This window comes from Macrotis lagotis, chromosome 2, assembly GCF_037893015.1.
Source record: "Macrotis lagotis isolate mMagLag1 chromosome 2, bilby.v1.9.chrom.fasta, whole genome shotgun sequence".
Taxonomy (NCBI): Eukaryota; Metazoa; Chordata; class Mammalia; order Peramelemorphia; family Peramelidae; genus Macrotis; species Macrotis lagotis.
The window spans coordinates 337345427-337372976 of NC_133659.1; the positions used below are offsets into that span (position 1 = coordinate 337345427).

Sequence of the window (27550 nt, forward strand, 5' to 3'; positions counted from 1 at the left end):
CCTTCCTCGGGGTCACTCCCCTCCCCGGGGCAGAGGCGGAGGCTCCTAGCTGCCCCCAGCCCCCCCCCCAAGGTCATTGGAGGCCCCCACCTGGCCGGCTCTCTTGTTGCACCCCCCGGCCCAGGCCCCCCCATCCCCCCAAAGGACTGAGAGGGCGGAGAAGAGGAGGGGGCCGGGGTTCTGGGGAATGCAGAAAGCTCCGGACGGACGGCCACCAACTTCTCGGGAAATTCCCTCCCAGGTCCTGGGTTCAAGGAGCGCCCCAAAGACCGACCCAGGCCAAGGGCCTTCCCTGACTCGGTTTCCCCATCCGTCGAATGGACGTGGTCATGCGTGGACGCCTCCTCGAGTCTATGAGGAAGGTAAAAGCACCGCGAAATCTGACCGCGTGGATGAGGCCCCCAAGAAGCCCGGCCCGCGGGGGTGCTGCCGCCCTCCTCCCCAGGTGTGGCCACGCCTGTCCCTGTGACCCCGGGAGGGCGTGGGGGGCCACTGGCATGTGTGGGAAGCCCCCTCCACCCTGGGATGGGCAGAAGCAGCTGGGCCTCTTTCCCTGCCCCTGGAGGTGGGGCGGGGGGCGGGGGGCGGGGAGGGCCGGCGGGGGGCGGGGAGGGCCGGCGGGGGGGGCGGGGGGGCGGGGGGCGGGGGGGCGGCGGGGGGGGGCGGGGGGCGGGCCCGGGCCGGACTGGCTGCCTCCGGCCCCCGGCCCCACGCCCCCTCCACTTCTCCCCGAGGGCTCCGGGAGGGCAGAGGCGGCTCCGAGCGCCCCCCCGCGGTCATGGCCCTGCTGAAGCTCTCGGTGCTGGCCTTCAGCTTCGTCTTCGGGGCGGCCGGCCTGACCATGCTGACCCTCGGGCTGTGGGCCGAGATGGCCCTGGGCACGTACCTGGCCCTGTCCCCCCGGGGCGCCCCCAGCGCCCCCTCGCTCCTGCTTGCCGCCGGCGCCGCGGGGCTGCTCTGGGGGGGCCTGGCCGGCGGGGGCGCGGCGGCCGAGCACCGGGGCCTGCTGCGGGCGTCCGCGGCCATCCAGCTGGCCGCCCTGGGGGCCGGCCTGGCCGCCGGCCTGTCCGGCCTGTGCTACCAGCGCGAGCTGGCCCAGGGCTTCCGCGCCGGCCTGTGGCGGGCGCTGTGGGGCTACGGGGCGGGCGGCAGGGGCGACGCCAGCCTGGACGCCCTGCAGTGGGGCCTGGGGTGCTGCGGGGTGGACACCTACCGGGACTGGCTGGACTCGCCCTGGGCCCGGAGCCCCCGGGCGCGGGGCAACGGCTCCCTGCCCCCCAGCTGCTGCCGAGGCCGGGCGGACTGCCGGGAGGGCACCGGGGCCGTGGCCTCCGACGGCTGCTTCCCCAAGGCCGGCGACTTCGTGGCGGACAACATGGCCTTCGTCGTGGTGGCGGCGCTGGGCCTGGGCGCCCTGCAGGTGGTGGGGGTCGTCCTGGCCTGCCTCCTGGCTGCCCGCGTGGCCCCTGGGGCCCAGGCCTCCGCAGAGACCCCGAAGAGCGGCCCCCCGGAGAACCCGAGCCCTGCTGTCCCCGCTGAGCCCTGAGGCCCCCCCGCCCCACCCCCATCGCAGCCCTCTCCCCAGTCCCGGCTCTGTCTGCTCTCTAGACCCTTCTGGCCTTGGGCCTTCTCCAGGCCGCCCTCCCCGCACGGCCCCCCACCCCCGCCCCGAGCTGGGTCGGGGTCCCTGGGGCCCCCTCCTTGGTCCCTTCTGGCCCCGCACCACCAGGGTGGGCTGAGGAGCCCCCTGAGCCTAACCACCCAGGCCTGCCCCCCTCAGCAGGATACTGGAGGGACCTGCCCCCACTCTGGCCCTTGGTGAGGAGCTGTGGGTGCAATCTGAGGGCAGTGGTCAGAGCTGGGGGCAAAAGAGAGGAGAGGGCTGGGGCCCAGGGAGAAGGGCGGGGCTGGCGAATGCCTCCACCAACCTTACCCTCCCTCCTTTTCTGACGGCAGGGGCACTCTCCAGACCCCTGCCCGACTCTTCCTCCTCCTTCCGGGTGGGAAAGACCTTGAGGGTGGGGGGCACAAAGCTTCCAACCTCCCACTCACCCTCCTAGTAGCCAAGTCATCGGATGCTGGAGAGATGACCCGGATCCTCCAGGCACCTGCCCCAGAAGGGGCCCGTGCTCTGGGCTCCAGGCAGTGTCTCAGTGGCACAAACAGGAACTCTCCGTGCCCCGGCAGCAGCGTGTGTTCAGGAGGCAGAGGAGCCCTTTCCTCTGGCCTCCCCCTTTCCTGCCAGTGTGAAAGCTCCCCTGATGGCCCACTCCCTCACACTGCCAACGTGGAGGCTTCCCTGAGGGCCTGCACCCCCACATTGCAAGTGCTCCCCTGTTGGCCTCCCCTATACCGCCGGTATGGAAACTGCTACCCCATGATCTACTCCCCCATACTGCCAGTGTGGGGGTTCCCCTTGATGGCTTGCTCCCCCATACTGCCAGTGTGGAGGTTCCCCCATGGCCTATTCCTCCAAGAGCTCTCAGCTGGCTGGTCAGCACAGCGGGCAGGAGAGGGCGGCTACATAATTCCTGATTTTAGCATCTCTGCACCACATTTCGCAGGCTGGGACTGGAACTCAGATGCAGGTCTTTTCCTTGAGTCCAGGGTTCCCTCACTCTGTTTTACTTATCAGCTAGGAGCTGGGAGATCTGTTTCTCCAGTAGGGTAGTAGCCGTAGAGGCTGGGAACCCTGGCATCCATCCCCATGAAGGAAATGGCCCTGACCGCAAGCTTCAAGCTGCAACTCCCCCCACCCCCACCCCAGCTCCTGGTTCTGGCCCCCTGGGAGCAGACAGGACAAGGCTGATGGAACAGGAGCCTGGGTTCAAATCCCACCCTACTTATTTCTTGCCAGTGGGACCTTGGACAACTCAGTTTGCTCATCTGTGAAATGGCGATCATACATTTGCTGTCCATCTCTCTCCCTTAATGGAGTTTGACCTGCCCTCCTAGCCCCTTCTTGTCCTCTGGCGTCTGGGTCTCTGATCAGCACCACTGGTCCAGCTCTGAGCAGGGCAGCTCTCCATTGGGTTCTTTACCTGTAAACTGGGGATAATGCTGATAATCACTACTTGGTGGGAGGCTCAAATGAGATGATGTTAAGGAAAGAGCTGCTTCCATCTTAAAGCACTGTTGTTCATCGCACCCTGCCTCCATCCTCAGTTTACCAGTGTGTCAGACTGTGAGCTCCCTGAGGCCAGAGACAGGTTTTATCCAGAACCTCGGAGCAGGAAGGGGCTATTCTTCAAGATAATCCATCTATCACGACTGAATCAGCGACCTCTGAGGTCATCTGGTCCATTCTCCTCTGCAGCCTCAGCTGGAAGCCCTCCAGGGATGGGGAACACGCTGCAGCCCACCACGAAGCTTCCTCTGTGTCTCTTCTCTTTTTGACAGGGCTAGTAGCTTGGCATGCCATAGACACAGGAGCCTTAGATTTCAGCAAAGCCCTGTGTGTCATATCAGAGAGTAGGTGCCTAATAAATGCTTATACATTAGGTGGAGAATAAATACTTGTGGGATTCTTTGATATCATTGTGGATGAAATGGAGAGATGGGAATCATGTAGGTATATTGGAACCTGGTTGAATGGCGACCCCCAAGGATTGGTCATTAAAGGTTCCACAGTACTTTGGAGGGACTATGACTGACTGGTCAACATATTTTGTCAATGTGGGGTGGCTGGGTGTTGCAGTGGATAGAGCACTGACCCTGGAGTCAGAAGGACCCAAGTGCAAATCCATTCTCAGACACTTGGTTATTACCTAGCTGTGTGACCCTGGGCAAGTCAGCTCCACTGCCCTGCAAAAACAAACAAACAAAAACCTCCCAAAACATTTTTATCCCCGAGTTGGATAAAACAAATAATTATCACAAAAGCTAACATTTCATGGCACCTACTGTGGTCCTTTACAAATATTCTCTTTGAAAGGCATGCGTGAGATCTGGGTCAGATTTACAGATGAAAGAAAGCTGGGGGAGCTAACTAACATGGTGGATGAGTTAGCCAGGATACACAAAGACTAAAGAGACTTGAGTAATAGATTTGGTCTATTACTAGGATAGGACCGGGAGAGTGCCCGATAACAGTGTGTGAGAGGAAGATCTGAGGGCTAGAGTGGCCCACAAGCTTCATCTGCGTTCACAATGTGACAAAATGGCCTTGGGCACGTAAAGAGGCACAAAGTCCAGGAGAGCAAAGTAACTCTCACACCCCCTGTGGAACTCTGTGTTCATGTCTGTCACATTTTGGGAAAGACTGCCCTATAGGAGACCAGAGGAGAGAAGAGAATGTAGTGGGGAGCTGGAGACAGGAGGAAAGGACCAGCTCAAGGAGATGGGGACATTTAACTTGGAGAAGAGAACCACAAGCTTCCTGGTGAGGTCTTTGAGAGGATCTAGGCAAGCACATGGGGATATTCTAGTGACCACTGAGGCCCCTTCCCATTTTGAGGTTCTGATTCTGGACAGTTGATTGATAGGACTCAAGATCTGCTTTTCTGGGATTTTCCCCTGGGAATTTGGTCTTTCTCCCCGCCCCCCCAGTTCCAGGGAGACCCTCTTTTCTGGTAAATCAAGGCTTGTCCACCTCACTGGGTTGGCCCACAGGGTGCTGCGGGAGGGCCTGGACAAAGGTCTGGCATAGCTGCCCCTTCTGGGGCCCAGTGGACCAGGGGATCGAAGGAGTTTCTGTGGCCGGGGGTGGCAGAGGTCAGTCTCCACTAGGAAATGTGCTCCCAAAATTTCCAAGCTGGGAAGACCTTCAGAAACCTGTCCAACCTGTGCCGGAACTCTAGATCTCCCCTACTGTCGTCATAAGCCCCTCTGAAGACGGACAGCAGTGGGGATCCCCTTGGCTCTGCAGGAAACCCTCTATGGAGCCTGGGGATCTCAGAGCTCAGGAGACCCCATTTATGAAACCGTCCTTGCTGGCAGTATGGGGACCGAGAGGAAGAGCAAGTCTGGCCCCTGAAGGCCAGGGCTGAGTTCCCTAGCTTGCCTCAGTGACTCTCCCTCAAACCAGAGCCCTAAGCAGACCCTGCCAGGGCCAGGGTGAGTCTCAATGGACTCAGCCTTGCCAGGGCCCTGGTCCCCTGAGACAGACTCCTTCCTGGTGCAGGCGCCTCCAGGATTAGGCTCCTGAAGGAGATCATTGTGAGAAGAGGAGGAAGGAGGAAGATGAGCTGGTTCTCATTACATGGAATCATGGGATTGAGAGGGAGGCCGGGCCTGAGGGATGGGCTGGCCCAACCCTCTTGTTTTACAGAGGAGAACACAGAAGCACAGAGAAGGGAAGAGACCTGTCCAGGGTCACATAGCCAGGCTCTGAATTCCTCTCTCCTAGTTCCATTCTGTGTCCTCAAAGCAACTGAGAAATATGCCGGAGACCCCGAAGGGAAAAGGGAGGACGTCTCTCCTGGACATCCCAAGGGGGTGAGGGGGAGAAGGCAGCCGCAAGGGGGTGCTGGGGGTCAGGAAGAGTTAAGGACCTGGCCTTATTCTGGGTCTGCTGACCAGGGACCCTTCGGCCCTTCCAGTTGCCAATGCATGATGGGTCCTGGAAAGGGGAGGGGGTGACACAGAAACTGACAGCAGATTATGCAAAATGATTTCTAGCCTCCTTAGACATGTTTGTCACTCCCTCCTAGGGGACAAGCAAATGTTAGACCCTCTTACCCTTTGGGTCCAGGGTCCCTGCCTTGAGGAAGGGCAAAGGAGGGGGCCAGGAAGCCCAGAGGGTCTACGTTCCTCCCCCTCCTTCCGGAAGGACTCCAAACCTATTGCTTTGAGCACAGTTAATGCTGGGCATAGCCTGGCAAAGCTGAGGGTAGCGAGTCTGTCACCAGGTGCCCGAGGTGAGCTGATCTCACCACAGCTTGGCAATGACTCTGCTTGGAGTGGAGGAGCCACCATGCTGGCTTACCAAGTTTTCAGTTTCTGAGTCAGAGAGTCTGGAAATCATCTGGAGAGAAATTTGTCTATGGAAAATTCCAAACTCCTGAGCCCGATGTTCAGAAGGTCCTCCCCTCATCTGGCCCAACTTCCTTTCCAGGCCAATGTACCCCAGATTCCCCCATCCAGAAGGGAACTCTGTGCTCCATTTAACCAAAGTCATGGCCCCCCAGCAAGTATAGGGTCCTGTCCTCCCAACAAGCACACTGCCCAGGATAGCCCTCGGCTCTCCCTCCTGGCTGGGTCCAAAGATGATATAGTTTCGTGGCCCCACTCGGTGGAAAAGCTGGGGACCCTGGTATCAGAAAGACTCTGGAACTCTGGATTCTGGGTCCAGCTTGGCTGCTTCCTTCCTGTGGGCCAGGATCTTCCCTTCTCAGTTTCCCCATTACAAAAGGAATATGCTGAATTTGATGATTTTAAGGATCCCTCCAGCTCTTGATTCTGTGACCGTGGTCATGCAATAAGGGACCACTGGTCTTCCACCCCAGTCTCCTCTGAGAGGCAAGGGAGACCCCTTCCTGGTCCCTATAGGTGTTGGCAGAGGGGCTGGGCTATCCAAGGGTCTCACTGAACATGGGAATGAGTTTGTCAGATGGAGATACGGGGCCCCAGCTAACTACAAGTTAGCTTTGGCCTTGCCCCCTGCAATCTCCCTGAAGGTGTCACAAGGGCAGGCACCCAACACAGGGGGCAGGCTCCTGTCCCTTCTCTGAAGGGATCTGTCCTCCCAGGCTCCCTGCTTCAGCACATCTGCTCACATCACTCGGAAATCTCCAGGGCCTCCCACCTAGCTATCCCCTTAGCTCAGCATTCAAGGCCTCCCACAATCTGGCTCTGATCTCACTTTCCATCATTCTCCCTCAGGCCAGAGGAATAGTAATGACCCACAGTCCCAAAGCAGCCCAGGAAGCTAGTTATCACTGCCATTTTGCAGATAAGGAAGCTGGGGTTCAGAACCGCTAATGAAGTCACACAGCTACTAGGTGGGGCTCTGACCCTAAATCCATCTTTCCTTCCAGGCCCGGGAGCCAGATGAGCGGCTCCAGTAAGACCTCTGGTTTTGTTTTCTTTTGGTCTCTCACAATCCCGTTGATTGAACTCTTACCCATTTCTCCAGATCCAGTTCTGGGCCCCCCCCACTTCCAGGAAGCCCTCCTGGGTTCCTTCTTTTTTTCCCTTCCCACCCTCCCCAGCACCCAACTTATCAATAATCTCCCTTCTCTGAAGCCCCCACCGCACTTAGTAGTCTGAGTTGAGGAGATCGGGGGACACATGATAACTGAAGAGAGGAAGGGGAACAGCGTGGGCAAACCTGGAGGGCTTCCCGGCCCGGCTGACCCACCTTGTCCCATCCTTGGTCTCTCCGGGGCAGGACGGCTGAGGACACGATGTGGACCTGTTGTTAGAATAATATTTATTTATATATTTAGTGCTATTTTTGTTCAACACTGCTGTCCGTCGCCGTGTCTGAGGTAATAGATGCTAGAGCCAGGTGAGCCTTTGTTCCCCCTCCAGGGCACCCCCCCTCTCCTCCCCTCCCCCAGCCCTGGGTTGCCCCATCTGGGAGAGCCCACAGAGGGGGCCTGGCAGGGACTCCGGGGGGCTGCAGGGCTCGGGATGGGCCATTATTGCAAAATACATTTTGTACATTCTCCACACCCCTCCTCCTCCTCCCCCCTTTCACTCTGGTGAAAACTCAGCTCTGAGTTTCCAAACTGAATTATTACAGCATTAATAACAAAATGAAAACACATGATGTTCAGTGGTAAAGAGAAAGTGCAATTGAAAGGGGGAGGGGGCCCCCTGGGGGACACTGAGGGGGGGCCCTGGGTGCGCAGGGGGGGGTTGGCCCCCAGGCAGGACACTGAGCCCAAGGGGCTAGGAGGAATTGATCAAGGGACTTCGAACTATGGAAGAGGCCTGAGCTCTGGGAGGGAGAGAGGGAGGGAGGGACCATCATCCTGGAGGTACTGAGCCCTGAAGGAGGTCAGGGCTCCAAGATGATAAAGCTGGGAGTGGTGGGGTACGATTCCTTAGGAGGAAGACTGAACCTTCCTGAGAGGGAAGGATTTTGGGTGGAACGCTGCACCGTGTAGGGGTAGCCCCCAGCTGAAGGTAGCTGGTGGGCTGCCACAGCCATCCTGGGCCCAGGAAGGGCAGGGAAACTTCTGAATGTTCCCACCCTTCCGGATCCCCCCATTCGCACTCCAAATGAACTTCCATCCACCCTTCCATACCCAGGGAAGAGACAGCCATCCTTGGAATAAATACCCCAGCACCCTAGGTTAATGACAAAATAGATTAAAAAAATAAACTCTTCATCTGGCCATTCCCAGGGCCACATGTTGCTCCTCTTGGGGTTGGGGGGAGGCCTTTGGGCCTTGTCCCAAGCCCACCTGAGGACAGGACCAATCCTGAGCACCTCCCTGGTGGTCCTCCCCCCATTCCCCCCCCCCCAAAGGGGAGACTGGTCCCCAGAACTGTATTGCATATCTGGTGTTCATGAGGCCATGGGGAAGGCCCTTCTGGGCGAGGCCATGAGTCTTGGTGGTTTGCAGGAAGCACAGGTGACAAGTGGCTTGGGCTGGGCCAGGGTCTTAGAGACTCTTGTAGGAAGCATAGGCTGGCCAGGCAGGGTCAGGCAAGGCCTGGGAAGTGGCTCCGGGTGGTACTGACCATGATGGGAGGGGAATCTTGACTAAAGTGCATGTTGAGAACCACAGTGGCTGCGGACAGACCGCTTCCTAGTCCCCAGACCCTGGAGGTCAGGGAACTAAGGCAGCAGCAGCTAAGCAGGGGCAGAGGGTGACTGAGGATGTGTGGGGGAAGGGGGATCCCTAGTTGCTCCTGGATACTGGCAGTGGGTCTAGTGGGAAACTCGTGCTTGGGTCTGGTGCTTCAGGTGAGGACATGCAGTGGCCGGTTTCCTGTCAGGTTGGGAGGGGGTAGAAGGGCAGGTCCTGATGATGCCCCAGGGCTGGAGGTGGAGTGGTTATGAGTACTGGGGGTATCAGGGGATGAGAGCCTTGTTGCCTGTCTCTAAAATTCCACAGTACTCACAACTGTCCGGGGCTCCTCAAAGGTGGCAATGAGAATCTGCTTTGGGGGGGGGATGGTGATGAGGTCAGCCATGTCAGGGGAGGCTCGAGGCGGGGCCTCTTCTTCCTCCTCCGCCTGGTGGTCCTCATACAAGGTGTTGATGTGCAGCAGGGGGTGGGTAGAGTTGTGACTCAAGACAGCCATGGATTCAGGCTTCACAAGGCCAGGGGTGATGCTAGTTGGGGGTCCAGGGACCCCATTAGTTGTGGTAGGAGGACAGGTATGGAAGGATCCTGGAGGGGGGGGCCTGGCCCGGCATGGCTCCACTGGGTAGAGGATTTCTTTTTCTGGGCCTGGGGGATCTAAAAACAGGATCAAAAACAACAGTGTCATACTGTCTATCTTCTTTCAGACTATAGATAGCTCCCCTCCAAGCCCCTCACATACTCTCAGCTACACCTTTAGGACCCACATTTTCTCGCCCCATTTCCCTATGACCAAAAGTGCATACCAGAATTAGTTTTCCTCACACCACTCCTCCTGCACAGGGCTGGGGGGCGGGAAGTGCTCTGCAAAACTGAGGGCACACCAGACATGGGAATTCTGATTTGGTCTGACTTTTTCTTTCTTTCTTTTTTTTTTGTGGGGATCACAGATTTAGAAGCCTTTCCTTCATTTTAGACAAGAGGAAGCTTGCTGTTTTGCCTTCTCTACCCTGGCACTCTTAGAACACAAGGTAGTTAATGATTGCTCAAGGTCAAAAAGTCGGATGTGAACCTAGGACTCCCTAAGTCCAAGCTTAAAATTCTATTACCTTGCCTCTTTGTACACCCAAAGTTAGCCATGCCATGAGCTTCCTAATTGGCTTCATGAGGCTGGCATGATGGAATGGATTATGGAGGTTGATCCCAAGGGCCCAAGTGGGCAAATCCTGAATAAGAGTGTGGCATTTGGAGGGGGGAGGTGATATGTCATTTTCTCTGAGATCTCAAAGTGTCCCCATACCATGACTTGGGACTCCCTGATTAGAAAGATCACACTCCAAACTTACCTCTCAGTGGCATATTTAGGGCACCTCTTATGGAACTATAGAACTTGGGTGATTTTGAGTTATGTAATGAGAGAAATGGGGAAAGTGGATGCCCTGAAGGATATTTGGAGATGGTGGCAGTGGCAGAAGGGGATCCAGAGACCAGGGAGTTCGGGAAGGTCCAGGAGTTATCCTCGTGGCCTGTTTGGGCCTTAGTGATGGACCAGGAAAGAGTCACAGAGTTGTGAAATGTGAAAAGCATGGGGCCAAAGGCAAAGGGTCTGGGGATGTCTTCTGGGTTGAGGAGCTGGTTAGCCTGGACAATGGATCTGGAGCAGTCATGAAGAAAGGCAAGGTTTAAGGCTAGCCCCTGTAAATCTCCCATGGCAGCAGCCTGTCAACAGCCAAAGGTCTTCCGAGAGTACAATGGAGAACTATTTTAGTATGGGGTCTCTGATGGGGCTCAAGCATGACACATGACCTAGGACCCAAAGGATACATTCTTGTAGGGCCTGGGGCTCAAGACAACCAAACACTCATGGATGGTGCCTTAAGCAGTGCTCCAAGGGCAGAGAGCCTTGGGTTCCATGATCCTAGGACGGCAAGGACACTTGACACAAACCTCACTAGCCTGGATCCATTGAGGTGGCAGAAGAAGAGAGCCAAGCTGGTTCTTGGAAGCATGGTCAGGCTATTGAGTGATGAGAATGGCCTGGTGCTATCTGGCTGGGCTATAAAGGACATATGGTCACCAGCTGCTTCCCTCCTCCAGCCTGAGGCTCTCCTTCAGACTGAGGACTCCCTTAGGGCAGGACTCTATATCAGAGTTTGTAGTGGCCAAGGCAAGCTTTGTGGAATGTTTCTTCCCTTAAGCTTTTAAAAACGATCTTGTGTTCATTGCTTCCAAGATACCGTCTCTCCAGCTCATCCTCTGCCATTCCCTTTTCCTTTTTCCTTCAATCTTTCCCCAGCATCAGAGTTTTCTGAGGGGAAGGCATTCTGGGTGTGAGCCAGGAGAGACATGGGTTGGAATTCCATTTCAGATCCGTACTAGTGGTCTAATTCTAGGAAACTCCTTTCCCTCTTCTAAGCCTCAGTATTATCATCTATATAATGGGGATAAGTATAGCCAGAGTACTTACCTAATAAAGTTATTAGGAGGCTCAAATGAGATCATGTCTATAAGGGCTTTGTAAGCCTTAGAAAACTGCTATGCTGGAAAAGAGAACCAAATCCTGAGTCCTCTCTTTAAGATAAACATTTCCAGTGCTTTCAAAGCAATGTTTTTTTAGCCTGATTGATCCCTGACCTTCTCCCCCCCCCCCCCCACTGCCCTTATCTAGATAATCTGTGGTACAGCAGTCCAACTCTTGGCTTTAAGTCCTATATGCCCCCCCCCAAATTCCCTAGTGGGTCTAAACCAGGTTAAAATGTTATTGAGAAATGTTTAACAAATAAACAAAAACAACAGATAATTTGTGATTTTCTAAGTCAATAAATGCCAATTTCTCTTTGGGTTTGATCATATTGCCTCCCCGTTTGCTGGCCCTCTTGATGGAGTCCTGAGTTCTGGCCATACAAAACTCTAGATATGGTCAGACCAGGACTGATTGCCTCCTATGGGCAGATGAAGATCACCTTATTTGGGGTATCAGGGGTACCATATCGCATAGTGAGCCTGTAGTTCATTAAAACTCCCAGACTTTTTCAGCAGAAATGTTGGGTGGCTCCATTTCACCAGTCCTGCACATAGGCAGCTGAGATACTTAACTTTATACCTGTCTATTAAATTTCATTTTATTAAATTGAGTCTATCATTCTAGCACATCAAAAAATTAAACTTCTGACCCTATCTTCATCCTCCCAGATTTGGAATGCATACAGTCTATGCCTGTATTAAAGTCATGGGTATGACTTTAGATTGGCTATGATTAAGTACAGAGCTCCCTGGGAGACTGCACTGGACGATTCCATTCAACACCGCTCATTCATGGCTACTCTTTGGGTTCAGGCATCCAACAAATTCTGAAGCTATTTAACTGCACTCCCATTTAGCTCGGCATTTCTTCATCTTGTCCAAGGAGGGCATGAGAGTCTTGGTTAAATGCTCTGCTGAAATCTCGTTAAAGTTTACCTAGAGCATTTCTCTAATTGACCAGTCCATTAACCCTGTCAAAATAGGGAACGAGGTTAGTCTGGCATGACCTATTCTGGAGGAAACAAGGTAGGCCCTCAATGATTGCTGTTCCCCTTTCTAAACTGACCTACCACTCCTTTAACTGTACCTTTCTAGGATTCTGAATGGAAACTAAGTCAAGTTCATTGACTTATCTGAAGAAACCATCTTTCCCCCTTTATTAATATTAGGACAACCTTTGCCCTTTTCCATACTTTCCCACAAATCACCAAGAGCTGTTTAGCCTGGTAATTTGACTTCTCTGAGGGCATTTTGTATCTCTCCTCTCTTGCTATTTCCACATTTATCTTGGATTTTAATTTAGTTGATCAATTTTGTTTTTCTGTTCCCAATCAGAAAATCATTCTTTGTAGAGAAAACAGAAGTAAAGAATTAAGTATTTCTTCCTTTCCTCCATTGCCCCCATCTACCTTGAGCAGTGTTCTTATTTCTTCCATTCTTTTGTCCCTGATGCTAGAAAACCCTCTCTGTTGTCCTGGTTTTCTCTGTTGTCCTCAGCTTCTTCTGGTCTTTAACCTGTTGTTTTTGTTTGTTTGTTTCTGTCTTAAATCCTGCCCTTCTTCCACTTTCTCTGCATTTCCTTTTTCAAATCTGAGTCGGCCAGTGAGTTCCCTACATCTAAGCTGGATAATTTAGGGAGCTTCCTCTTTTATTCTTGTGTTGTGTTGTGTGTGTGTGTGTGTGTTTTTTTTTTTTTTAGGATTTTGCAAGGCAAATGGGGTTAAGCGGCTTGCCCAAGGCCACACAGCTAGGTCATTATTATTAAGTGTCTGAGGCTGGATTTGAACTCAGGTCCTCCTGACTCCAGGGCCGGTGCTCTATCCACTGTGCCACCTAGCCGCCCCTCCCACTTTATCCTTGATGAGAGTCCTTTGTGTTTGTATTGTTCAAATGGCATGCTTTTAGAGGAAGATCACATTCTCCTGAGCTCATCTTCCCTGGCCAGGAATTCCTAGCCATCTTTCCTAGAAAGCCTTTGAAATCCATTTTCTGAAAATCTCAGATGCAGCTTTCTTTCTCCTACTCATCTATCAACAACTGGAACCTGGAAGTTCCCTTCTAAGGTTCCCATCACTTTTATTTCGGTACCAGCTAGTTCATCCTTCCGGTCGGAATTAGCTCTAGACTAGTAATTTCCCTTGGTCACTTCCTCTACCAGATTCCATGACGGTTAAAGTCAAATTGAGAAATTAGCAATGTGGCTTTTGGCAAAGTGAGCCCAGGAGCCCCAGACTGGTCAAAGAGACTTGGGTTCTCTCATCTCTTCTCTATCAAGTGGGAATGCTGGCTTCTGGCTCACTTCCTGGTTTGTTTCTTCACTGTGACCAGGTTGTCTGTGATGTATGCCAACCTCAACATTACTTCTGATCTCTTCCCTCTCACAAACTCTCTCTCCTTTTTCTTTCTCCACTTTATAACTCTCCTTCCATGAATATATTCTCCATGTACGTCCTACTCCATCTTTTCTTTCATTGGTTCATTTTCTTTGGAAGTCAGAATACTTCCATTATTTCCATATTTCTGCCATGGCTGATCTCCCATATCTGACAGCTTCTTTGGATGCCAACTTTCTCTCCTTCTTCAGTTCACTTGCTAGTTTTCGACACTGATCTCTGGACCTCCTACAGTCAAGGGCATTTAGTGATGGCTCTTTTCCTGGAGATATTCCTCAGTGAGTTACTGTTCTCTCCACCAACAGTTGCCATTGGTCTTTTTGGTCTCCAGATTGGCAAAGCTATATGGATGGATCCCCCCCCTTCCATCTTTAATTTAAAACCCTTTGGATTCAATCTGCATGTCTCTAAAGAAACTGATTTTAATGGTCCTCATGAAATATTTTTTACCCCTGGCCAAGAGTTTATCAGTCCAATATATTACAGAAATCCAAATTTCACTCTCTGATGGTGGACTACTTTTTCTCATTAAGCTTCCGCCTTCAATCAGCAGTAGTAAGAAAAACATTACTTGTCTCCCTAAGGTCTTTGATTTCTCACTCAGGATTTTATCTTTCCTAGCAATGCTTTCTGGGGGCATTATTTATCCCCACATAAATCCCCAAGAATGCATAGTGGTCACTAGGCTTGACAAACCTTAGGAAGGGCTTCTATCCAGGGTGCATACCCTGGGAAGGAAGCATGTCTCTTGACTATTCCATTAACAAAGACTCACCAAGCACCACCAACCAAACACCAACACTTGTTTCTTCTTCTTCTGACCAGTCCTGGGTGAGATCTTTCCGGTGGCCCTCATGGACTCAGATGATCAATCTGAGCTTGGCAATCACAGCTTCTTCTTCTGGGATCAAGGTTCACCCTCTTTGGTTCTATACTCCTCTATGCTAAATTGCTCCAAAAGTATTTCCTGGTCCTTCCCTTCCTTCTTTGGGCAGCAACCTGCCACCCTCCTGGGGCAAGTAAGGATTCCCAGTGAATCAAAGGGTCCTAACCCAACAGAACTCAAAGGGCCCTCAGGGGCCATCTTCCTTTTTCAAATTCCTTTAGAACTCTTCTTCCTTTATTTTAAGGAATACTTCATTGTCCTTAATAAAAGTAAAAGGGACATTCCCCTAACCCTTTCATCTCCTCCTCTAAGAGACATTCACATTTGTGTATCGTGCATACACAACTACTGCCCACCATTAACGGAAACACAAACTTGGCAGAAACCATATTGGCTGGTGGTTAAGGTTTTAGTTCTCCCGTATGCTTGCAAGAATAGGTGTTTAACTGATTCTTATTGACAGACGGGTTTGCTAATGAGAATGTTTCAAAGAATCACCTTTAGGTGTCTCTCCTGCTTCAGTCAAGGTTTACTGAGTGTGGGGGTAGTGCAGTGGGTAGAGCACCAACACTGGAGTCAAGAGGACCTGTGTTCAAATCTGGCCTCAGATACTTATTACCTAGCTGTGTGACCTTGGGCAAGTCACTTAACCCTCCCTCCCACCCCATTGCCTTGCAAAAACAAACAAACAAAAATGTTTACTGTGTTATTAGCCAAGTCTTTCAAGAGCTCTAATGCCAAGAAAGGAAGGTCTCTGTGGTTTTGATTCTACAGAAATTAGACACCTAAATGCCTCCTCCCTCTCCCTTTCTCTTTTTGGTTTTGACTCCTGGTCAAACATTGGAGATGTTCTCTCTCTCTCTACATCTTGCTTCTTCCATCATCTGCAGGTTAAACCATTCTGTTGGCACTCCCTGAGACAGTGACACTGAATGAGTTCTGAATTCCCAAATAAGTGACTGAAGATCCCTGAGGGATTTTAGAATTACTGTTTGGTTGATAGAAGGGAAAAGGGCGATTCTATCTTATTTGCCAACTATCATCAAAGAAAACTCTGTCTTTCATCAATGAACTTTCCATCCAGAGGTGCTCCTCCCTCAAAACAGCTGAAACATGTAAAAATGCTTATTGGCCCCTATGAATGGAAAGCTTTCCTCCCACATCTCTGTTTCTGTTCCCCAGCCTCCTTGTGTGCAGGTTATTGATTATAAACTTCCCGTCCTCCAAGGCCCAGGATGGTCGTGAGGGGCACCCATCATAGGCCTGTGGCATCACTGGCCGGTGCTCAAAGGGCATCGTGCTCCTTCCTGGGTTTTTGCTGCTGTCAGTGCAACTCCCTTGAGCAGCCCACCCTTTCCTGTCCATCTGTTGAAAATCAAGTTAAACTAAATGAAAGTCATCCTAACCCTAATTCCAAGGTAATAACCTGATTTTAGCTAAACCATAGTTTTAGACCCTTCCGATGGCTGTGGCTCAGTTTGAGTGCTGGTCTCTCCTGGGTAAAGCACACAAACCTTAGGGCTACTAGTTTTTCCTGGCAGATCCAAGATACTTCTAGAATCGTGGCAATGTTCTGCAAGTGGCAGAGTGAGGAGGGAATTATTCTTCTCTTATGTTTTAGATTATCATCTTAAAGTTTTTTGTTTTTTTGATAATGACTTGTGCTCTTACTTCTCCTTGCCTTCCCACTCCCATCCCGTGCCCTACCCCCTGCTCCACCCTCTTACCTTTGGCAGGTGCCATGCTGCGGGGCCCTCTGCAGTCCTCGCCCTGGGTGAGGAAGGAACCCTCTTGGCTCTTGGAGGCGGGCAGTGCAGCAATGGGTGGAAGCTCTGGTTTAGACTTCTTGCTGCTGAGGATGTAGGGATGGACATCCAGGGAGAAATGCCTGGCGTGCTTCTTCTCACTGCTTGCAGAGGGTGGGGCTGAGGAGGGGCCAGATGCAGTCGGGTCTCCAGTCCCAGACCCCTTGTGGTGAGCAGCTCGGGCATCCAGCAGGGGTGCAATGAGTGTGTCCGTGGCCGTCTTCCTCCTCACAGGCTTGGGCTTGTCTGCCTTGTTATTCTCCACCTTCATGATGGCCAGTTGCTCCTTGAAGGGCTGGGGCAGGGGGTTGCTGGTGGGGATCCACTTCATCTTCTTGCGGGGGCGCTTGATGACCAGGGGCTCCCCTGAGTCGCCCTCAGCAGGGTTGGTGCTGGGATCCACCGTCTGAATGCCCGAGTCTCGGACTGTCGGGGTGGCATCATGATTAGACTGGGCCAGGGCCGCCAGCAGCTGCCGCACCACGTTGTCATACATGAGGTCGCTTTCGTTGGTGATAAAGTCTAGCCGGTTGAGCGACTTGATGTGGTCACGGTTCTCGTTGCAGAACATGGCCAGGATGTTGATGTCGCAGAACTGGGAGCGGCGCCACTGGCGGCGGGTCCGGATGCCCACCTTGTGCAGCTTGTCAAAAATGAAATTGCTCTTGCGGAAGATGAAGAGGTGGATGAGGTTGACGAGGATGATGAGGTTCATGAAGCAGAGGAGGACAATGTCGACGCCGGCGATGATCCTCTGCAGTTGGACGGAGGGCAGCTTGCAACTGACCCGCACCGAGCCCCGAGGGCCATCGGGGGGCTCACCCAGTGCGCACGTGAACTCGTTCTGCTTCTGTGTGGCATAGTAGGTACACAGGTAGCTGATGGGGACGACGCTCAGCAGCAGGATGAGCACATGCCGGGCCAGGTAGAGTTTGGCCAGGAAGTTGCTGCGGCCCCGGCGCTCTAGGTACTTCTCAAAGAGGTTCTGCTCGGGACTCTTCTCCTTCTCGGCATTCTCAATGATCTCGCGCTTCTCCTTCTCTGTGATACCCGGGCCCTTGGACTGGATCTGCTTCTCAATCTTGGGGGCCCGGCCCTCGGCCGCCCGGTGGTAGCAGTTATCGATCTCCTGGAGAAGGAAGTTGAGCTCGGAGGTGAGGCGGGTGGAGGCCAGAAATTCCCAGCCCAGGGCAGGGACATACATGATACCGGCAAAGGCCAGCAAGGCATAAGGCAGGAACTTGTGCTCGAAGAGGGAGGGCCAGTGGCTGGCATCCACCCCAGGCAGGGCGTCCCTAAGCTCTGTCCAGCAGTAGCCACGTGCATAGAGGGCCTGGTCCCGGGTGAAGTTGTGAGGGGTATAGCAGTAGATGGGTTCCTCTGGAGGGCAGAGAGGAGAGACATGGCTCAGAGTCATGGCAGGGATGGGGAGGGCTCCTGGCAAAGGGAGGCCAGAGATTAGGGTGGGCACCAGACTGATTCACATAGGACTGATGGCCAACAAGGGGACAAATCATTTCCCATTATCTCTACCCCACCTTTCCCTGGAGTTTAGGGATTTTTAGATGAACTCAGAGGCTGGCCCAGGGAAAAACTTAGCTAGAGACAAGAGGAACCCCAAGTGGCCCAGTCACTACAAGGACTGGCAAGCCCTCCCATTCTTTCCCTGCTTCTTCTGTGGAAGGTACATGACATCAACTACAAATGAGCCAGGGCCATTCTCAGAAGTGTCCTCCAATGATAATAATAATAATAATAATAATAATAATAATTTCTCATATTCATGAAGTTTCTAAAACAAGGATATCAAGTTGGAAGTTACCTCTGAGATCCTAGAGTCTGACCTACTCATTTTATAGATGAAGGACATGAGGCCTGTAGAGGTGGCGAGATCTGCTCCAGGTTATACAGATAGCAGAAACATTGAAAACGACACTGGATTTGTAGCCAGAAGGTCTGAGTTCAAACCCCAGTTTGGACACTGGAACCTGTGTGACCTTGAGTCAGTGCCTATGTGCACATCTGTAAAATGAAGTGGGGGCTTGATGATCTCTAAGGTCTTTTCCGGTTCTCATCCCAGGCACCTTTGACCCTATGCAGTACAGCTATCATTTTGACACAGATCCTGGGCCTTCAAAGCCTATGACCCTTCCTTGACATAGGGTCAGCTCTAGAGACACATGCTACTTTCTCCTATGAGCCTCAGATAGTTTTGTGTGAGATGGTCTGAGGGACTGTACAGCTTGAGAAGGGAAGGAGCTGAAGAAATGGAGAGAGGCAAATGTCCTGCTTTTCAAGAAAGGAGAGAGGATGGAATCTGAAAATGATAAACTGGAGAACATGATTTTGATTTGGAACAAAATACTAGAGCAAAATATTAAAAGGATGGCTAATGAATATCTGCAGTGGGAAGCAGGATTACTGGATGAGTAGATGGGGAAATGCTGCAGCTAGAGTTAACTGAGATGTGAGCAAAATACTTGAGACAATCTTTCATGTTATCATTGTAGACAAAATGAAAAAAATAGGGTAAATGAGGTATAATAAGGAGCATTCGTTACTGCTCAGTAGGTTAAACCTGATGTCAACTCATGAGGAGGTCTGCAGTGGAGTGTCCCAGGGATCTGTCCTTGGATTTGTGCTATTAAATATATCTTTTTTGGTCAATGATTTGTATCAAGGGATGGAAGATATGCTTACTGAGTCTATAGATGTCATAGATCTCAGAGGCATAGCTTCATTTACTGGGTGACAGAATTAAAAAATGCCTTGATCATTTGGAAGACTGGACTTGATAAAAATGAATAAGGATGAATATAAAATATAAAATTAAAAAATAACTATCAGCTTCATAGTTATAGAACGGGGAAAGGGTGGCTGGTTCGGTGGTCCAAAGAGCTGTCGGTGCCAAACAAGTGACCAATATAAAACGGCAGCCAGCAGAGCTAGTAGGATCTTGGAAAACCTTAAGAGATTCCTGCAGAAGAGAATTGACCCCAAACAGACTATATCTGATATACTACATGTGGCACAGTTAAGATACTACTTTTGAGAAGCGACACTAATATTCTAGAGATATTCCAATTGCATGGTGAAGTCCTAAGAGTTTGGACTGAAGGAATTCAGACAATCAAGACACAGGGAGGACACGGACAGAACTTTCTAGGTAAGAAAGGCCTGGGTCTTGCTCCAGTTGACCTGGTGAGCAAGTTTAGAAGAGTGGATGAAAATTGATAAGAGGTAAATCTCACCTTGATGGAAGATCTTCCTTACAGGAGGGAGAACAGTCCCAAAATGGTGGGCTCCCTCCCAGGAAGCCTCCAAAGAGGAACTGAAGATCATTTCTAGAAGTAGCACGGATGATTTTACTGGTAGGGAAGAGTCTGGACAAGATAACCTTTAACAACCCTTTTGGATCTACGCATCTATGCTTCTACCATTATTAAGGGAGGATGAAGAAACTGAGGCTCAGGGAACTTCAGGATCTTGTCCAAGTCAATGGCAGAAGCCAGACTGGAACCAGGTGGATAGGGGAGAAAAGGTCCTGCAAACCAAATGGGGGTAGATGGGCCTGGCCAGGTGACTGTCCTGTCTAGCTAGAGGCAGAATGTGAAGGCAGCCAGGAGCAGAGATAAGACTTAGAACCAAGTGGGACTACGCCTGCCTAACTTTGGATCGCTTCGTCCTCCTCTGCTTTTCTTAGTACACCTCTAGGAGTTTCACTGATGGCCCATGTAGCCAAGATTAGAGAGCAAGAGTCAGCTTACTGTATCATGGAGTTCAGACACTGCTATAATGGACAGAGCCTCGCACTGGAAGCTGAGACATCTGGGGGTCGAGTTCTGTCTTTCTTGTGGGACTCAGCCAAGACTCTCTCAGCTTCAATTGCTTCATTTGTAACGTGAACAAATTGTGTCGGGTGCCTTCCAACCAAGGATGAGCTGGAGTCACCCTGTTCTAGCTCCCCAAAATTGATTGTTAAATTTTCAATGTGAACATTTATGCTTCAAAGATTAGAAAACAGGCCTTGATTTATCACTTTGCTGACTGTCTCAACTTAAAGCGATAGAGAAAAATCTTAATGATACAGATTAAACTTACAAGTGTGTCACGAGCAAATTTTTTTCCTGGAGAGCTGGTTGTTAAACATTTGCCAGAACATCCCTGCTTCCAACTCAGAAACCTCCTCTGACTGTCTCGGGCTAAAATGGGGAAGGAGACAAGGGCAGGGACTGAGCTTTAGTCTTTAGGGTCATCTCTTTAGAACAGCTCAGGACTCCCAAATCTAAATGGGGATACCTGGTCCCTGCCCCTAGAAGGGGAATGTGGGTTCACTCTGTCCATTTGCTCTGGGAACCTTCCTCTTCTAAATACAGTCACTTCTCAAATATGCACCCAGCTGGCAAAGAGAAGCAAATACATATGGCAAAAACTACTTTTAAAATTTTTTTCCCCATTATTTAAGGCAATGGGGTTAAGTGACTTGCCCAAGGCCACACAGCTAGGTAATTATTAAGTGTTTGAGGGCATATTTGAACTCAGGTACTCCTGACTCCAGGGCTGGTACTCCATCCACTGCACCACCTAGCTGCCCCAATATGGCAAAAACTAAAAGCTGATCTCCTAAACTGTCTGCTTGGCTTTGAAATCCAAGAGATACTGTTCAGCTACTTTTGATAACCAACATTACCTTGCTGGGCTTGGCTGAGTGGAAGAAGGGCTGGCTGAGCCACCCTTGAGGTGCTCCCACTTGGGTGACTGAGACAAACCTATAAGGCAAATGTTCATAGCTCCCCTCCCAAGTAGTGCTCTAGGAGGAGACACAGGCTGGGGACAGTCAGAAGGGGAGCTGAGGTATACACCAACTTCACCCCACTTTCCCTCTACCTCTACCCTGGACCCTCCCTGACTGTCAGCAGAAGCAGCAGGATTTCTTGAAGCTAAACTTCTTCGCCATACTGATGGCCAAAGACCCAGGCCATTAAAGTCCTTTGCCTCTAGAAGGAGCTGATGAGAGGGCCTGTAGAACCAAGGGGGAAGCATAGAGAGAGCCCCTACAGGATGAGGTAAAGGATCTATTGTGTACAGACATCACCATATGATGCCAGATCCCAACCTTCCCTTTCAGAGTGCTCAGCCTTGTCCTCAGGGAGTTTATAGCAAGAGGGAGTCAGGAGACTCAGCACAGAGTGATGCCCAGAGGCTGGATGAGGGGGCTCTGACTCTAAGAGCTAGATTAGGGAGGGCTAATATGATTAGGCACATACACATTAGACAGAATGTATGGATACCATGGCCAGGATGGGTTTGGAGGGGAAAGACTGAAGGCCTGACAAGCTCCCGGAAAGGTGTTACAAATAGTCCAGACAAGAGATAGAGAAAAGTATGAATTAGACGGGAGCATGGATATGAAGGGGAGAATGGAAGTGACATTCAAATCAGCAACATTTATTTATTAATGGCCTACTATTAAGGCAGCTAAGATGGAGTGCCAGGCATGGAGTCAGGAAGACCTGTGTTCAAATTGTACACACTCATACACACATATTGTGATTGACCCTGGACAAGTCTCTTCACCCTGTTTGCCTCAGTTTCTTCATCTCTAAAATGAGCTGGAGAAGGAAATGGCAAACCACTCTAATATCTCTGCCAAGAAAACCCCAAATGGGTTCATGAAGAGTCAGGCCTTACTGAAATGACTGAAGAGCAATACAACGTACCAGGTGGTGGGGGCAGAAAGCCAAAAGATGAGAGACACAGCCCCCATAGGAGGACTTATTCTACAGGAGTAGACATGGTGGAAATAGAATAGAAAGCATTAAATAATTGAATGTTTACAGCCCCAAACACTGAGCAGAATGCTCTGTTGAGACCAGGGGTCCTCCTCCTCTGTCTGTCTCATTGGCCTGAGTCTGGCCCACCTCCTGAGGTCACAGCCACTCTGGTTGGGGCCCTCTTTTTGCTTTCTCTTCTGTTCTTATACCAGTAACTTCTTTTGAACCTCTCTGAATGGATGTCCTATGGGCATCTTATATTTGATAGGTCCAAAACTGACCGTATCATCTCTCCCCCAAACCTTTCCTTCTTCCCCATTTTCCATTTACTCTCAAGGAGAGCATTCTCCTCTTAATCATCAAGGCTCATGATCTGGGTGTCCTTTGTTCCTTCCTCTCTCTTCCTTTCCATATCCAAATACTTGCCATATTTTTCTGTTTTGAGCCTCCACAACATCTCTCCAATCCTTCCCCTTCTCTCCACTCACTTTGTAAACCATTGTCTTAGCCCAGGGGCTCCTCACTTCCTCCTGGACTGTGCAAATGTCTCCTGCTTGGTTGGTCTCCCTTTCTCCAGTCTCTCCCTCTCCGGTTCATCCTCCATTCTCCTAAAGCCCAGGTCTGGCCTTGTCATCCCCTGCCCAATAAGCTCTCAGGTGCCTAGAGTCTTGGTTCAGCATTCAAAGTCCTTCACATTCTATCTTCTGCCTGTTTCCCAGTCTCACAGCACAACTGGACCCCACATCCTACAATCCAGGTTTGATAGTCCTCAGACACAATGGACACACCTCCTCTCTCACCTCTGCAAAGATAGTGCTCTCCCTCATGCCTGGAATCCTTCCCTCCTCCACTAGCCTCCTTCAGAATGCTGAAGCTCCTCTGGGGGTCAGCCCCAGAGCTTCCTCTTCCAGCTGTACCATGTACCCCCAGTTTCCCCAAGAATTTGCACTCACTGACTGGAAGCATGTGCTTCCCTTGATGCCAGAAAAGGTTTCCTGAGGGCTGGGAAGGCTTTCTTGTTCTATTCCTAGATCCTGACACAGAGCCTAGTACCTGTAAGTAGGTGGTCTCCCTCTGGCCTGTTTGCCTTGTCATGGCTTGGGAGCTGAGCTCTCCTGAGTCTACTCAATTCACTGAAAGCACAGACTGAAGAGTGTGGTCAAGGAAACCATGCTGAAGAAGGTGAGAGATCAAACAAAGATGCTACAGAGAGATAAGGGGAGAGTCTTCAAGCTTAGGTGGAGGCAGAGGAAGCTCAGGTTAGGCTAGCATTAGGGGCTTGTAGGTTCAATGAAGTTCAGCAGAATGACATGGCAGTAAACAAATAAATGCAACCTCCAGCTCCCTTTAAGAGAGATGCTGCCCCATCAGACCCATCAGAAGCAGTGGATCCATTTCCAGATTCTACGTTTTAGGAAGGGCATCGGCAAAGAGGGCATGCCCAGAGGAAGTGGGCTGGGGCAGAGAATAGGGGTGGAAAGGATCAGTGACCAAACCAAGCCAGCCCAGGATCAACAGAAGGAACTGAAATGGGGGATAAGGAAGGGGGGTGGGGACTGCTCAGTGACTTCCAGTAATTAAAGGGTGATCTCTTGGGAGAAGGATTAGACAAGTTCTGCTGGGCTCCAGAGAGAAGAACTACAGGCATCTCAAAGGAGTTGCCAAAATGTCAGGAAAGACTCTTAGTAATTAAGGCCAAATTGGAACAGACTGCTTTGGATTGCCTCCCCTACTCGCTGGTCTCCCCTAGACTCCCCTGTCCTTTTCTGTCTTTTTGACCCCCTCAGACTTCCCTCGGGCTCTACCCCCCCAGAGCTGTCCCAAAGGGGAATGGGCTGCCTCTCATTGAAGCGCACTGGAGGCCAGACAACTGCTGTGAAGGATGCATTCAGCATCCTCTACGAATGATGCACGATTTGAGACTACTCACTTCCCCCCCTGAGATACCATTTTCCTCATCTGCAAGATGGATCTGCTGATGGTAGGTAGGAACATCTCCCTGTCTCCTAGGTTGTCTGGAAGCTCAGAGGGACAAAAAAGGCCTCTGAGCAGCTGAGAGTAAGGGTGAGGAAAGGAAGCCGAGATGGTGACAACAATTGGGGGATCGGAAAATATTTCATGAAGCAGTCTGGCAGAAATGAGGCCTAGACCAACATGTCAAGATAAGGTCCTAATGAACAAATGACACAGTCATACAGAGTGACATTGTAATCAAATTAGAGGAGCAAGGAAGAAATTAACAGATGTATGGATGACCAAATGAAGAAGATCCAAGAAGGCAAAATAGACAATTCTAATTATATGAAATTGAAAAAAATGTTTTGCACAAACATAATCAATCTGGTTGAAATTAGAAGGGTATTCTGTTATAAAAAATTTACAGAACCCTTTGTGGCAGGTTTCTCTAATAAAGATCTTATTTTCGAGAGATAGAAAACACTGATTTTAATGTATAAGACTAATAGTTATCCTCTGGTTGATATGTGACCAGAGAATATGAAGAAAGGGAGGAAGAAATCAAAAACAAAAATAGCCATGTAAAAAGTTCCAAGTCACTAATAATTAGGGAAATGAAAATTTAAGCAACTCTGGAGTTATACTTTATACCCATCAGATTGGCAAAGAAGACAAAAAAAAAAGAAAATGACAGATCTTGGAGAGTCTACAGAAAAACAGGCATGCTAATGCCTTGCTGATGGAGCTGTGAATGAATTGGTCCAGCTATACAAAGCAATTTGGAGCTATTCCATCCCCAAACACTAAATTGTACATCATCTGTGACTCAGGGACACCACTACTAGGCCTCTGCTTCAAAGAGATCAAGAAGATTAAGGACCCTTAGTACAAAATATTTATAGCAGGTCTTTTTGTAATAGCACACACAGAGAAATCTAAGGGCGCATTCACTTATTAGGGAACGTCTGAACAAAATGTGGTATAAGAATGGAATGGAAAATGATGGGGGTGGCTAGGCGACGCAGTGAATAGAGCACTGGCCCTGGAGTCAGGAGTATCTGAGGTCAAATCCAGCCTCAGACACTTAATAAAGACCTAGCTGTGTGACCTTGGGCAAGTCACTTAGCCCCATTTGCCTTGTAAAAAACTTTAAAAAAAAAAAAAAGAAAAAAGAAAATGATGACATAAGAAATGATAAATTGCAAGGTTTTAGGGAAAATTGGAATGATTTGAATGAAACTGTTGTTTGGACCAGGCCAAGTCAGAAATCTGCTTTGTGTGACTGTGCACATTTTTAAATGGGGGGAGGGGGGAAGGTGGGAGAGACAAAAAAAGACAAGCTCAATGTAAAAAGCAAATATGTCACAAACTAGATGACAACTGGGGACCAGTGAAAGAAGAAGTGCATCCTGAGGACTGAGATAAGGAAAGGGTGGTCCGTGGCGGGGGGCAAAGCTTGTGCCAAGGGTAAGGAGATCAATGAGTTGGAGAAGGTTGACGAAGGCCAGTTTGGGTGGGATGTGGAGTGGAGCCCGCGAAGCGGCCTAAGGTAAGATCGGATCGGACCGATCCCTGCATGGTCTTCAATGCCAGGCCGGGAACTTGGCATTTTCACCTGTTGTCAGTTGGCACTATGGCGCCATTCTCAAAAGAAAGAGGGGCATTGGGACTCGTTGCTGATATTTTATCGTAAAACCACAGAGGCTGCCCTGAGCTCCCTAGGACAAACTGCAAACTTGTGTGTTGGAGGCGGAAGCCCTTTGCAGCCGGCCTCCAGCCTCCGTTCCCGGGTCACCGTCCCGCATGGCTCCCCTTCTGGTGCCAGCCTACGTCCGCCAAGCCAAGCGAGCCCGGTTCCCAATCCCCGCCATTGCATTCGGCCTGCAGCTCCCGTGCCCCCGGGCACGGGTGGCGGCCCAGGCTTGCTGCCCTCCGTGAAGCCGAGCTGCGCAGGCTGGGCTGCAGGGCTCTCCGGGGCCTCCCTGGCCCCGGGGCCGGGGCTCCCTCCTGACTCCCGGAATGTTCTGTGCTCTGAGCCGTGCAGGTCCGGGGCTGCAACGGGTGTGGAACACACACGCACACACATGCACACACATGCACACAGATGCACACACCGCATACATCACACACACACACACACACGCGCGCGCGCGCAGCCCAGCCGGGCCCCGGGCGGACCCCAACCCGGTCGGACTGGAGCCCCGGCGAGGCCAGGCTGGCGGCCGGGTGCTGGGGTCCCCGCCCCGGCCCCCCGCGCCCCGCTCACCCGCGAAGTTCTTGGTGAAGACGAGCGTGACGAGCAGGATGGGCACCAGCACGGTGCCGATGGTGACCACGCGGTCGAAGGGCAGCTCCAGCTTGAGCTGCAGCAGCAGCGCGGCCAGGGCCCCGGCCTTGTCGTCCTGCGCGCCCGGCAGGATCAGCTCCCGCAGCTTCTCGCCCGCCAGCAGCGCCGTCGCCATGTCGGCCGGCTGCTCCAGCAGCTGCTGCATGGGGGGGCGCCGCGGCCCGGCCCGGGCCCCCCGCCGGCCCCCGGGCCCCCGGCCCCCCCCGCCGGCCCGGCCCCGGGCCGCCCGGAGCGCGGGAGCGGGGAGGGGGCGCGGCCCCGCAGCCCCGGCCCCCCCCCCCCCGGCGGCGCGCACGCGCCCGGCCCCCGCCGCCCCCTCCCGGCCCCGGCCCCCGCCCCGGCCCCCGCCCCGGCCCCGGCCCCGGCCCCCGCCCCGGCCCCCGCCCCGGCCCCGGCCCCGCCCCGGCCCCGGCCCCGGCCCCGGCCCCGGCCCCGGCCCGGCCCTCCCCGCGGGCTCGGGGCTCTGCGGCGCGGGCGGCCCGGCTGGCAGCGTCTGGCCCGTGCGGGCTGCCGGGCTGCGCAGGCGGCGGGCAGGGGAGGGGGAGGGGAGCGCCGAGGCGCCCGCACTCACGGGGGGGCGGGGGACCGAGGGGAGGAGCCCCCGCCGCCCCCCCGGGGAGCCCCGGGAGACACGGGCAGGGCGAAGGGTTGGGGCGCCCTTGGGCAGCTGTCTCCCCTCCCCACCCTGCGCCCCGCTGACCCCGTGACCTTGGAGGCCCCCGGCGGCATCCCCGAGCCTGGGGTCGGTACCCCCAAAGGAGAGGCCCGGTGCAGCCCGGCCCCCCGCCTGCTCCTCAACTCAGATGTGATAGAACCGATGAGTGCATTGGCCCCGCGTCACTCCCTCTGGGGCTCCAGGCCCCCCGAAAGCCTGCGCTCGGGGCGCAGAATGAACTCGCAGGGTCCCCGCGGGGATGCGTCCGCTGACGGGCCGCCACAGTGGCCCTTGAACCATGCAGGGAGCTGGCGGAGCGCACTGTACGGGGCCCAGGGAGCTCCGAGGCTGGGCCCCGGGGCAACCCAAGTCTACTTTGGGGGGCCAGAATCGAGGAGCCTAGAGAGAGCCAGCCGCAGGAGAGCCGTGGCTGGGGATGGGTTCTTCGGCCATGAGGTACAGATGATTACAGAGTGAGCCTCAGTCTCCTGGGAGTCTGCAGGGACGGT

At 52.3% G+C, this 27550-nt stretch overlaps 2 protein-coding genes across 5 annotated transcripts; one reads left to right on the forward strand and one right to left on the reverse strand.

Annotated features, from left to right (window-relative positions):
* The first annotated feature begins 688 nt into the window (after positions 1-688).
* LOC141515538 (tetraspanin-7-like) lies at positions 689-3922 on the forward strand. 2 transcript variants are annotated; one of them, XM_074227218.1, is made up of 2 exons: positions 689-1818; positions 2061-3922. In XM_074227218.1, exon 1 carries the CDS (start codon positions 779-781, stop codon positions 1544-1546), a length of 768 nt encoding a protein of 255 aa, XP_074083319.1. In that variant the 5' UTR covers positions 689-778; the 3' UTR covers positions 1547-1818; positions 2061-3922. The 2 variants fall into 2 exon arrangements, with proteins under 2 accessions (XP_074083319.1, XP_074083318.1); XM_074227217.1 differs by having other exon boundaries at positions 689-2358; positions 2858-3920.
* PANX2 (pannexin 2) lies at positions 1611-26531 on the reverse strand. Of its 3 annotated transcripts, XR_012476349.1 has the most exons (6): positions 26306-26531; positions 16232-17689; positions 9019-9359; positions 7301-7354; positions 3171-3452; positions 1611-3048 (listed from the first exon to the last, which is right to left on the reverse strand). XR_012476349.1 is itself a non-coding variant. In XM_074227215.1 (5 exons), the coding sequence occupies exons 1-5, from the start codon at positions 26529-26531 to the stop codon at positions 2989-2991; spliced, it is 2139 nt and encodes a 712-aa protein (XP_074083316.1). In that variant the 3' UTR covers positions 1611-2988. The 3 variants fall into 3 exon arrangements, 2 of the variants coding, with proteins under 2 accessions (XP_074083316.1, XP_074083317.1); XM_074227215.1 differs by lacking the exon at positions 3171-3452; XM_074227216.1 differs by having other exon boundaries at positions 1611-3452.
* Positions 26532-27550: the final 1019 nt, after the last annotated feature.